Below are 13,612 nucleotides of genomic sequence, written 5' to 3' on the forward strand. Positions count from 1 at the left end.
TATGTTTTTAGATATTGTTTTGATTAAATAGAATATATACATTAATTCAACTCAAACCTACCGTCCTTTTTATATTCTATTATTAATTAAGTATATTTATTTAATTAAGCTGGGTGATATACCCTTATTAGCAACAGAGCGCAGGTGATTCTTGTTTTTCTTTATATTTATGAAATGGAGACAGTTGGTCATATATGTCACGTACCTATGCAGTTAAACCAAAGTAAAGGCTGCCATACGTAACTAGTGTTACCTAAAACAAATACACATATAAAATTGACCAAGCATAATAACAATAACATGGAGTAAACTAAATGCATTAGAACATAGCAGAGTGGTACGAATATGGTCTCAACCCAAAAAGATTCCACCATATGGGAAGGGGTCAAGGGATAAGACCCGAGTACCAGGCAGGGAGGCAAGGTGAGGTATATAGAGGGAGCGAGAAACTCAGGTCACCGCTGAAGGAGTAGAGCGTTGGCTGACCGTTTGTCATTCTTTTCTCGGTGCCCTTTGAGGTAAGGGTGTTGAACCGGCATCCTTGGATATACTCGTTGTGGTGGATCAGGGGGCTGGCAGTTGTAGTTGAGTGAGCAAATGTAGGGCCTCATCAGGAGAACACGCCGAGATGGTTTTGCCATCGGCGCTCACTTGTAGGCTAAAAGGGAAGCCCCAACGATACCGAATATTATGGTCCCATAGTATTTTAGTGATATCCCTCAGCTCACGTCTTTTAGCCAAGGTAAAAGGAGATAAATCCTGGAAAATTAGCAGTTTCGCTCCCTCAATGACAATTTCAGGGGAATGTCGTGCTTGAGATTAGACTTGGTATTTTGCCTTGAAATAGTGGAAGCGAAGGTTCACATCTTGCGGGGTGCCAGGAGCCTGAAAGCTAGGTTTGAGGGCTCGATGTGCTCTGTCCAAAAGTAGCATATCATTGGGTATAGACGGGGCGAGAGTGCAGAAGATGCTGAGCAGGTAGTCTTTAAGATGGGCGGGTTCAACGGTTTCTGGAATGTTATTGACCCTGAGATTGTTCCGGGGCCCCCTGTTGTCCAGATCTTCTTTCTTGTCAGCGAGCAACACAAATTCCTGATTTAATTTGAATATTATCTTGTTCGGACATCTGTTGGAAGCTGATGATCTCCTGTTTCCTCTCAAGGGCGGTGACCCTGGTTGCGTCGGCTATCTCTGATTGTAGGCCAGAGACTGCCGTGTGTACCACATCTTGAATGGCCTGACGGAAACCTTTTATGTCCACCAGAATAGCGGCGATGTCGGCTTTAGTAGAGGGAGCTGACGAGTCTTTCATGTCAAATGTAAGGTCCCTGTACAGAGAGGGGACACCTGACAGGGGGCGCTAGCAACACTCCTTATTGTCGTCCCCTTTCTACAGGAGCAAGCTGGTGGTTTGCACCGGTGCGGGGCGGCAGGTACGGACCAGCCAGTAACCTGGGCATCACTATGGGGGACCCACCAAGAATGTCTTAGTCTCCTGCAGGGGGAGGGAGGGAAGGGGAAGAGCTATAGAGGCTATACTGTGTAGATGTGTCTCGTATATTGACACACGGCCCCAAAAGTGAGAAAGTAGCCAGGTGGGTCACAAGGGGAGGGTAGCCTCTGACTGCGCAGGTGTGAATTGAGGATGCGTAGGATAGGATGGTGCTGGGGCCTGCCAAGAAAACAGTTGGCCAAGGTAGGACAAGAGATGGAGGCTTCTTTGGGAGACTGAAATGTCTAGACTGGAAGATCCCCGGAGAAGGAGAAACCATATGTTATATGTGTAATCTTTTCTTGTTCTTATATTCTGTAATTATACCTTTTCACTTACACTTAATTCCAATTAAGTTGACGTCCATATTCCTGTGAAGAGAGAGTGCTGAGTTGACCATATAAATTCAAGTGTGTGAAAGGGTAAACATTCTTTTAGTTATCAGATCGTATTTATAATTAAGTCCTGTTTTGGCCTTATACAGTAGTTTGAGGCAAGAAGAGGTGTGTATGAAAGTTAAGCGTCTGTGCAATGGAGGGACCCAGTGGCGAGTGCATGACCATTCTGCAATCCTTTGTGTCCCCTTACAGTATCTTCCAGGTAATGAGTGGGCTGAGTTCTACAAATTAAAGTGATTAAGTAACTAGTAGCATTTTGACGAATTAAACTTGATTTAGAACATTCTGGGAAATTGTCCTGCACCAAACTACATGCAATGCTTATACTAACATAGACTGTGAGAGAAATCTTGTGGTCAGACAGACAGACCAAGAAACCTGATTTTGTCATACACTATCAAAATCGGTCTCGGTCTTGACAATGAGTATATCTACTCTCCGGTCTGAGCACCAACTATTGCATCATTCAGATATGCTGAAAGATTTCTCAGTGATTATTGGTGCTTTGTCGCACCTGAGGTAATATCTGGGTGAGTTCCTATTAGCATTAATCCAGATGAAGAGCAATAGGATTCAGCGCATTTTTAGGAGTCCCTTAACCATCATGACTTGGACCGTGCACAATGAAGAAGCCACATCATAAGCTGTCCATGTAGACAATTGAGTCGCACTTGTTGCCCACTGACCACAGGAGAAGAAAGGAACATGACGCGTTTCGCTGTCTATCGGCAGCTTTATCAAAGGACCGGTAACTATATCCACGTTTTGAACTAGGATCATTGGCCTTCTGATCGAACTTAGGCCGGGCATTCATCCTGTACAGGACTATCGATTGCACCTACACGAATAGACCACAGAAGGGGACTTAAGGTTATTTAATATATGCACTGCATCACCTGTGATAGTCTTAATCCGCATAGCAATCACAGGTAAATAAAGGATTAGCATGTGATTTTGTTGTTTTTAAACATTAAAAGTGTTATAGAATTTTTAAAGTGCTGTGCAATTATTGGTCTGATCAGCTGATTCTTGGCTAATCAGTCTGATAATTGCACAGTGTATGGCCGCCTATTTCTCTATCATCCACTCTGGGGGACTCTGCTACCATGGGTTGCTGGAGGGGATCATAGGAGTTGGCAGTTAAAGAGAGCTATATCTTTAAACTGAAGAAGGCAGTGTTCTTGAACTACCTACGCAGCCCCTGATAGCTGTAGTTATTGAGAACAGGCCATTCTTAGGGGTGTGCCATTTTAGCTAGATGGGGCTATAGACTGTCAAGCACTGTCACAATTTTAGATGGTTCCAGATGAAGTTTCATCTCAGATGGTGGCCCCCATTTTACTGGGTCTATGCAGGAGGAGTGTGGATGCCTCAGAGAGCTTGGGAAGCTGGCAAGACTAGTGATTTCCCAAAAGGAAGAGGGGGGAGGGAGGAGTTAATTGTGTACAAGAGAGAGCGGGATTGCATTCCTCCAAGAGTGTCAAGTTTCCAGCTTGTGTCTGCTCTGGTTGCAGGTAGTGTGGTTGGCCAAGACCACTGCTCTTCCGCTTCCAGGCTTTAAGGACCCACTGGACAAGAAACTAGAGTGTTGTTTTGAGTATTTTTATAAGCTCTGGTGTCCCTATTAGGTCTATGCAGGCCTTGTCGTGGGTGGCCCGGGCCATGAAATTCTGGCAGACAAGCTACTGGCGGGACTTCATGCTGATTAGAAACTCTTTGATGGACTTAGCAGAACATCTCCAAGGTGGTGCAGGATGGAGCACAAGTGTCTAGAGTTTTTGCTACAGTTATTTTGGCTAGGCGAGCCTTATGACTGCATTCCTAATACTCAGATTCTGAATTCAAAAGCTCCATGGTAGCACTTCCCTTGGGGTGCTCTTTTTGGCCCAGAGGATGATGTGTTTTTTGCCCATTCTATAGGTGGTAAAAGTACCCTTTTCCCAGTAGCTGTGCAAAATCAGAAGTGTAGAAGGTTTCGGACCTTTCATCCTTCATTTTGGGGGGTCGGCTGCCAGGGAACAAACCCTCAGAGCTAATTTCTTTAGTGCTGGGGCTTGGCGCAGGGGTTACTGCTGGGGCTTGGCGCAGGGGTTACAGAATCAAAAATAAATCTGGAGTGCTTTCTTTTTGTAGGGGACATTTTGTTTGAACTTGAGCTGGACAAAACAATTTCCATGGCTAAAGGGGGAAGAGTTATCTTCTGATCCTATATCCAAGGCACCCAGTACTTGCTTTTTTTACCCAAATGTACCACCCCACAGATCCTCTTCTCAATGCGAGGAGCAAAGATAGCTCTAGGATCAGGCCTTGACTCATCACAGAAGTCATAAGAAAGGTAAACTGATATGGGCAGTTAGGTGACCAGCTTCCAGGCCTGAAGACAATAAGTCTGAATTAGAGACAGATTACCCTCCCTGGGAACTTTGGAGTGGCAGCCAATTTGCTTTGCTTTAGGAACAACTGGTTCTTCAGATGCTACAATGGAGTCATGATGAACAGATACTGTCATAGTTCTTACAAGGAGTGAGTGGAAGGAGAACTGATATCAGTAATTACTGGATTACATGCAGAGCAAGTGCAAAAGATAGCGACCTCTCATATGTGATAGGCGTGAAGGCCAAGAATGAGGAGCTAGAAGGCTATGATAGAAAACAACAAAACATTATTTTAAAAACATGCAGAGGATTGAAGGCAAATAATAATAAAGAGTGAAATTCACAAAGAAAATAACATTTAAGGGAACATAAATCAACAGAAGATAATTTCCAGTAGGGGAATTCTGGTCGCATGAGTGGACATCTGATGGTGTGTGGGGGTGGTCTTATGGGCATACAAGGGTCATGTAGTGAGGTCTCATGGCATGTAAGGTGCATGCATGAATGGGGGGTTGCCCTGCCTGTTTCTTTAGCATTGGGGTCCACAATTTCTGATGGCAGCTCTGTCTGTAATCAAAAGCATGGGTCAGGGAGAGGCAGCCTCACAACCTACTTCTCTCACCCGATTTGGTGTCGCAGTTGACTACTTTTGTGTACCACATATTATCATCAACTAGTTACCAGCCCGTCTGAATGACCGAACAACCTAAAAGAAATGCCGGCGACTGTGCGTGCCCGAATGTTGCAATACTTGAATTGCTCTGTTGGGTGCCATCTAGTGGCCGCTGGCATGCAAAACACTTCAATTCTTCCCATAGAGATGAGGAGCAGCGTTAGCCTTTTATTATATAAGATTAGTGGCATATCTATTTTTTTGTTTAAGCAGTCAGTCTCTCGAAGTTTTATGGAACAAGTATGACTATCATAACCATACTGGTCCCTACAACTTACAGAGACTTGGCCTGGGTGATATTTATGGTCAGGAGTCTCTAGTACTGTTGCTGCCTTTGGATAAGGAATAGAGGGGCAGATGTATTAAGCCTAGAGAAGTGATAAAGCAGTGATAAGTGCAAGGTGATAACGAACTTGCCAATTAGCTCCAATATGTAAATTGACTGTTAGGATCTAATTGGCTGGTGTGTTATCACCTTCCCCTTATCACTGCTTTTTTACTTCTCCAGGCTAAATACATATGCCCCAGAGGGCCTGATTCATATTTGTATGCAAAGCTGATGTTTTAGCAAATGGCAGATATTTTGGTACTGCACATGTGCGAATTGCAAGTACATGAGCACACCATTCCTGAGCCATTTGCAAATATGGGTGGACTCTGGGCGGTAACCAAAAATAGTAACGCAAAAAGACTATTTTGTGGGCGTGTAATGGGAGTGTCATGGGTGTGCTTGTGCAGGCAGCTGAGTTCTCTCTTGCAGTTCCGCTGCCACAGTGGCCATATTTGTTGAAAGTTACCATGTTCTGTCTGTGTGGCTCAGTACTTCAGCATTGAGCAAGGTATTTCTCATATTTTCTTCTTCACTCCCATTATTTCCAGCTATCTCTTCTCTGCTATTTTCTGCTCTACTTATTTATTATTTTTTATGTTTTCAGTCTGGGTCACGTTTTCTGGGTGAACTTTGCTCCTTTGGCACATTGGTGCATATAAGATCATGCTATATCAATTGAGTGAAGGGGATGACCTAAACCTAACCCCCCCTGCAGCCAACCCTCCCCTGCAGCCTAAACCTCCCTCCCCTGCAGCCTAAGCCTAACCCTCCCCGAGGGTGCCCAGCCCCCCCCCCCCCTGCAGCCTAACCTTAATCCTCCCTTCTCCGCAGACCATCCGTAACCCTCCACCTGCAGCCTAAACTTAATATCCTCTCCCCAACCTCTCCTTCCCCCTCATTTCGACCCATGTTGGGAGGCTTGCATCTGCATTTTGACTGCCAGGATGCTGAACGACTGTTTCTTCAACGGATCCCAACTGTACAACCTGTGTTCCCAAAATACATGCAATAGCACCGAACGATAAGTGTATAAAACCTCTATATCTGTCATGTAGATTAATAAAGTGGGTGTTTCCTGTTGCTGTGTCTTTTATATTTTGTCTGAATAATAAAAGGTTACAGTTGGTAAACACTGATTTTTTTTATTTTTTTTTACCTAATCAGAGCTGAATAATATACATGAAATAAGTGGTGTATTTTATGCTTTATAACATTTCCAATATGCTCTCTGTAACTGCTCTGCAGCAGCTGCTCTTGCCATAGCAGAGGAAGGTGCTGTTCTAAAGGGGCAGGCTTACAAAACTCAAGGATTGGTTGATACATACACAAGGGCAAGGCCAAGTCCAGTCACAGCATCTTAGATGACCGCAACCTCAGCATTGATACCAATGTTTCTACCTCAGTTTACGGACAATCCAAATGAAAATGTTTTATTTAAACTTTTATTTTTATGTATGCACGTGAAGAAATTTTGTTTCCATGTTGTTGTCTAGGTATAATGACAATATTTCTTCTGTTACTTTTTTTTTTTTTTGTTAAGGTTTCCAAACTCCCTCAGGTGGTTCAACAGCAAGCTGCATTAGCAACACTGCAACAGGTTGTTTCGGCATCACAGCAGGTAAGCAATAGTAGTATGAAATCGTCAATACAGACATATTTCATAAGTAGAAAGGTGGGTGGGCGCTAGTTTAATGGCTATATGACACCTAGAATATAAATACTGTTTTACTGGTTGCAGCTTCCCAAAGTTGAGGTGCTGATCCTCAATCAAAAAGGTTACAAAACAAAGAAATACTCAGAGAAGCGCCACCATTAAACAGCATTAGTAAAATTTATTATTAAAAAATATATAGGAATTAGCACAATTCAGTGAATAAACCGAATATCCTGTTATGTAGTTAACTCATATATTATGTATCAAACAATAGTTACAAAGATGGTAACAATGTATAAGCACATAGTAGAGACTCCCTGGGTGAAATATAACCACCTGTATTCTAGTGGAAACTGCAGCATTTATAATTGACTGATGATTTTTCTATTAAGCTCCATGCATGGGCTAATAAGTCATATAAATTTATTCAAAATTTCTTTCAGGGTCCATCCACGTTTTGACGATGTAAATGTGGTATAATTATAAATTGACCACCATTTAGTGGAAAGCTTAAATGCTCACAGTTTATTCCTTCCAACTGAAAATAAAGGCTTATACTGGGTAGCTTAAATGGACATGCTTCCATACATATTGCAGTGACTTTAAGCTATAGCCGCTATTAGTACAGTCCCGTGCATATAGCTTACCCAGGCCTTTCCACGATGGGAAGATTGATCACTGTCTCCTTAATGGTAGTGGGCGCCGGCTGCCCACACTACTGTGCTGCTGTACGTCGATGCCAAAAAGCTGTTGCTGAGCCAGATGGAAATCAGACTTGCAAGCTGGTGTCGGAGCGCAGCTCTGTGAACAAAAGCCGTGCGCTCATATTTCGGTTTGCGGGAGCCGCTGAACACACTCACAAGCCAGTGTCGGAGCGCGGCTCTGTGACCAAAAGCCGTGCGCTCGTGTTTCCGTTTGCGGGAGCCGCTGGACACACTCCTTGTGTGTTGAATGTTTGATAATACCAGGATACCGGATAAAGACGTCGGGCGGATGCTTGACGCGTTTCTCAGCCTCAAAACGGGCTGTTTCATCAGAACTGATGAAACAGCCCCTGTTTTGAGGCTGAGAAACGCGTCAAGCATCCGCCCGACGTCTTTATCCGGTATCCTGGTATTATCAAACATTCAACACACAAGGAGTGTGTCCAGCGGCTCCCGCAAACGGAAACACGAGCGCACGGCTTTTGGTCACAGAGCCGCGCTCCGACACTGGCTTGTGAGTGTGTTCAGCGGCTCCCGCAAACCGAAATATGAGCGCACGGCTTTTGTTCACAGAGCTGCGCTCCGACACCAGCTTGCAAGTCTGATTTCCATCTGGCTCAGCAACAGCTTTTTGGCATCGACGTACAGCAGCACAGTAGTGTGGGCAGCCGGCGCCCACTACCATTAAGGAGACCGTAATCAATCTTCCCATCGTGGAAAGGCCTGGGTAAGCTATATGCACGGGACTGTACTAATAGCGGCTATAGCTTAAAGTCACTGCAATATGTATGGAAGCATGTCCATTTAAGCTACCCAGTATAAGCCTTTATTTTCAGTTGGAAGGAATAAACTGTGAGCATTTAAGCTTTCCACTAAATGGTGGTCAATTTATAATTATTCCACATTTACATCGTCAAAACGTGGATGGACCCTGAAAGAAATTTTGAATAAATTTATATGACTTATTAGCCCATGCATGGAGCCTAATAGAAAAATCATCAGTCAATTATAAATGCTGCAGTTTCCACTAGAATACAGGTGGTTATATTTCACCCAGGGAGTCTCTACTATGTGCTTATACATTGTTATCATCTTTGTAACTATTGTTTGATACATAATATATGAGTTAACTACATAACAGGAGATTCGGTTTATTCACTGAATTGTGATAGTTCCTATATATTTTTTAATAATAAATTTTACTAATGCTGTTTAATGGTGGCGCTTCTCTGAGTATTTCTATATTTCATAAGTAGCCCCCAATTGAGGGGACAGAGGAAATAATTAAAAACAAAAAGTAATCCTTCACAAAAACTTTCTTAGCCAGATTTTAGTGCAGGCCTGTCCTACCAATCAATTAATATAAATCGTTAAGTGTAACAAAATATGGAATGTATGAACTGAGAATCTAGTTGCTGCTATGTGTAGAGTTACATTTTATCCAAATCTCTGCTGTGGAAATACTATAGTTACTACTAGTTCAGATGATGTTTGTTTAATTTGCAGTGCTGCAGGCTAGCCTGCTACCAGAAATATTGCTCATTTTTGTTTAACCTTGAGATTACTTATTACATTAGTTAGTAACAATATTATAGGCACTGGCCAATCCGCCGCCGAGCTGCCCGACGGCGGATACGGACGACGAGCGACCCGGCGGCGGGGTGGCAGTGAAGTTTCTTCACTCCCCTCGTCACGCGGCTCCATTGAAGTGCAGGCAAATATGGACAAGATCGTCCATATTGGCCTGCATGCACAGCCGACGGGGGACCAGCGATGAACGAGCGCGGGGCCGCGCATCGTTCATCGCTGGAGCCTCCACACTGAAAGATATGAACGAGTTCTCGTTCATTTATGAACGAGATCGTTCATATCTTTCAACCAAATCGACGTGTGTAGGGCCTATTACTTTGTTTCATAACCGTTTCTCTGTAATTCAACATGAAACTTTATAGAGTTGCTGAACAGAAGGATTTTTTTTTTTTTTTTTTAGGTGTGATTGCTTGTAATGATAGACTGTATTGGGCTGAAGTTTTTCTTATCCATTGTAAATCTGCAAATGCTTATTCTGGGAATACATTTTTGTGCATTTGTGCAGATAGATGTTCTTACATTAGTATAATACTTTATAAATACTTTTACAATTCAGTTGTTTTAAATGGTTTTTAAAAACATTTATTTGATCCCCCCCCCCTTATTTTTTGTGTCTGTCTACTCCATTTATCTGTTTACCTGCATATTTTACCACAGGTTCAACCACAGACTGTGACTTTGACCCAAGCAACAGCTGCAGGACCGCAGCAGGTACAGGTGATACCAGCTGGTTCAGCTGCAGCCCATGTGGTGCAACAAAAACTCCTTCAGCAGCAAGTGATGGCAGCTGCAGCTTCCTCACAACTCCAGGTTTCCTCCAGTCAGAGCACTGCATCTGTACCAGGCACAGTAGATACTCAGAACCAGCAAGCAAAGCTACAAGTCCGAACACAGACTGTAAGGATCAAAGCTCCCACCAAACCAAGTTGAGGGTCATGTGGGACAGGTTGATTGTAGCCAAGGAGCCTTGTTCTAGTTTGATTCAAGTTCTAGATGGACGATTAACAATACATCTTTACAGGATCCTTCAGTTTTGAAGTGCCTAAACTCAGACCAGACAAAATACATTAACTTCAAAGAAATCTTATTTCATCACAATCCTACAGGATGCATGTACTTGAGAGGCTAAAGACACATTAGGAGTACTATAGTTCTATAATATTTGCAAGTTCGACGTGTCCAAGTACAATTACTGCATTTAAGCTCACTTGGCTCGTCCTGAGCGTTAGAAATAAATCTGCTTTATTTAGGCCCTCCTACCTCCTGCTATTGGTTAAAACTTACGGACATTTGCCTTCTTGCAGAAGGTGTGGGCTCTGATAGCAGAATTGAAAGTACACACAACTATTAACTGTAGGCACAAATTCTATCCATTATCCACATTAGCACAAATCAATGTAAGTACCATGCTGGGTTATAACCTGCATATACATGCTTTGGAAGGTATGGGTGCGCATGGTGTGTACATGTTCATATAGCCACGAAGGGGATACACTCCCATCTAGTGGTGACTGCATAGGGAAAAACAAGCCATAACTGGAATAACAGGTTTCACATGTGTGGCCTTTGTGGGTCTGACTGCATAAAAACCTATGTCTTTGCTAGATGTCCCTTACAGCCTCTTGATTTTATAGAGGTTTTAGAAATCAGGTTAAATAAAAAAATTAGAAATCAGGCTCTCGGCTATTTTTATACAAACATGAATTATTCTAAAATGTAACATTTTTTTAAGACCTAATAGTTCACAGATATAAAGTCTATTACTGCTGGAAGAGGAAACAACTCATTGCTTATGACAAATAGGTTATGTATTAGCATATGTTCTTTATTGTTAACTAGCCATTAAAATAATTAGATTTTCAGTGCACAGTTTCATGAATAGTAATATTTTCAAATATAATTTATACCAGTATGTCCAAAAATGTGTAGAAATGCAAGGCTGTGTGTTTTCTTGTATAGTAACAATTCAGTTTTAGAAATAGATGGCTTAATAGTTTCTACAGTACATGTACTACATGTCATTACTCAACAGACTGATATGATAGTAGGAGCTGTAGTACAAAGTTAGTTTGTGCTCATATTTTGTTTTTGTTTCTTTTTCTTTACCCCGTTGATGGGACTGTGGCAATGAGCGGTGTCCTGTGTTACCGGCAGTAATACAATTGCATGAGCCCACTTGCAAATTAGTGTTCACTGCTTGCACAGTAACTTCTTTTTGAAGAAACCATCAGGTATAAAACAGGACTTTATACAGGACATTATGATGGGGTCCAAGGCATTTTGTCTGACTTTTCTTGCACCCTTCCAAAGAACCAAGATGCAACGCTTAAATGTGAAAATTACTGTTTGAAATTGTATAACGTTTGATTATCCCATTTTGTTTATTTTGTAAGAATTTTTTCTAAAGAAATCCACCGTGTCTGTGTGAATTATTTGTTTTAATGCATTTGTTCATCACTTGCCAAATATGGTTTAAAAATGTTGTTCAAAGAACACTGAACCTATTATTCAAGTTCTCTTTTATTAAGAAAGTCATTGGTGAGATTCAGTAGTAGGGTTTAGAACTTTCAGGAAATGGTAAGAAACTATATGTAAAGGACCACAAACCAAACACTGATCCTGCCACTCCAACTGAGACCCAGCTTCCAGGACCCATTTAAAGTTTGAGGACACATGGGCACAAAATGCCTAGCAGCCCAGGTCATATGGGTATCTGTAAAGCAGGGATTGGGGAACCTTCGGCCCTCCAGCTGTTGTTGAACTACACATCCCAGCATGCCCTGCAACAGTTTTAGCATGGCCAAATAGTAAAACTGTAGCAAGGCATGCTGGTATGTGTAGTTGAAACAACAGCTGGAGGGCTGAAGGTTCCCCATCCCTGCTGTAAAGGGAGTATTAAGCAGCTAGGTCAGAGGTTCCCAAACGCGGTCCTCAAGGCACCCCAACAGTCCAGGTTTTAAATGTGTCCATGCTTGGCCACGGGTGACTTAATGAGCACCTCAGTCAATTTGATTTAACCATCTGGGCTGAGCCATGGATATACCTAAATCCTGGACTGTTGGGGTGTAGGGAGGCCAATCCCGGGCCGTTTTTTCAATCCCGGGATTCGGGATTGAAAAACGATCAATCCCGGGATTGCAGTAGGGATCAGTGAAGAAGGGTGTAGGGAGCAGCGCTGGAGGGTAGGTAGCGGTGCGGGAGGGTGTAGGTAGCGGCGGGGGAGGGAGGGTGTAGGTAGCTGGGCGGGAGGGTGTAGGTAGCGGTGCGGAGGGTTTAGGTAGCTGGGCGGGAGGGTGTAGGTAGCTGGGCGGGAGGGTGTAGGTAGCGGTGCGGAGGTTGTAGGTAGCTGGGCGGGAGGGTGTAGGTAGCTGGGCGGGAGGGTGTACAGTAGGTAGCGGGGAGGGTTGGTAGCGGCGCGGGAGGGAGGGTGGGTGTAAGTACCACTTACTATTAGGTGGGCGCCAGCCATGGACACACTGAACGCGGCGGCATTTCAAATGAAGCGCCGGCCGCCAGCCAACCAGAGCTGGCGGACCAGCAGCCAATCAGGGAAGCGGCCGCAGCAGTCGCTCCTGATTGGCTGCCGCAGCAGCTTCCCTGATTGGCTGCCGGTCCGCCAGCTCTGATGTGGCGCCGGCCGCCAGCCAATTTGAAGTGCCGCCGTGTTCAGCGTTCGTCTATGGCTGCCGCCCGCCTAAGTTTAAGTAGTATTACTTACACACACTCCCTCCCGCACATGCGCAGTGTAATCCCGTGAATCCCGCGATTGGATGCTCCAATCCCGGGATTCAAATCCCGGCATTTTTGGGCCCGGATCCCGCCGATCCCGGGATTGGCCTCCCTATTGGGGTAAAAAAGAATAAATACCTGATGGCGCAATCAATATTAAAAGATTGATATTGCGTGAAATCTGTCACCTTGTGATCATAAATAAATGGTTCTATTTCGTCAGACCTCAGAAGCCTGTCTCTAATGGCTTCAATATAGCATATACAATTAAATAAAAAAGAGGTTGCGCTATAGAGCCAATTAATTGTTCCACACCATTCTCAATTGTAAATATTTATTTAAAACATATAAAAACATGTATATATTTTATTTTTAAGATCTGGTGTGGTCACAACACCCTCAACTATATAACGATTGTAAAAAGATGATTCTCATTCATAAAAATAAGTGTGCTGAATAGTAAAATGTCCAGACTGGCAAAAAATTATGCCACAAGTTCAGTCCGTAATAGGATCCTCCGTATTAATTTGCACCCAATGATAGAGTCCAGAGGACACTGATATTTTTGTCCAAGGACTGTGCACCACAAATGTAAAGAATCACAGGTACCTCTGCTCACTCTGTCCCTTGTGCTTATAATACGGGACCTGTTTGCCAGTTTGAGGA

At 43.3% G+C, this 13,612-nt stretch overlaps 1 protein-coding gene across 4 annotated transcripts in view; it reads left to right on the top strand.

The window, feature by feature from the left end:
- EP400 (E1A binding protein p400) overlaps positions 1 to 11,627 on the top strand; it is a 359,367-nt gene extending 347,740 nt beyond the window's left edge. For all 4 annotated transcript variants that reach the window (XM_063964664.1, XM_063964662.1, XM_063964665.1 and 1 more), the window contains 2 exons: positions 6,810 to 6,887; positions 9,875 to 11,627. In XM_063964664.1, coding sequence (XP_063820734.1) covers positions 6,810 to 6,887; positions 9,875 to 10,147 — 351 coding nt within the window. In that variant the 3' untranslated portion in view covers positions 10,148 to 11,627. The remainder of the gene's footprint in view (positions 1 to 6,809; positions 6,888 to 9,874) is intronic.
- Positions 11,628 to 13,612: the final 1,985 nt, after the last annotated feature.

This window comes from Pseudophryne corroboree, chromosome 1 (assembly GCF_028390025.1).
Source record: "Pseudophryne corroboree isolate aPseCor3 chromosome 1, aPseCor3.hap2, whole genome shotgun sequence".
NCBI lineage: Eukaryota > Metazoa > Chordata > Amphibia > Anura > Myobatrachidae > Pseudophryne > Pseudophryne corroboree.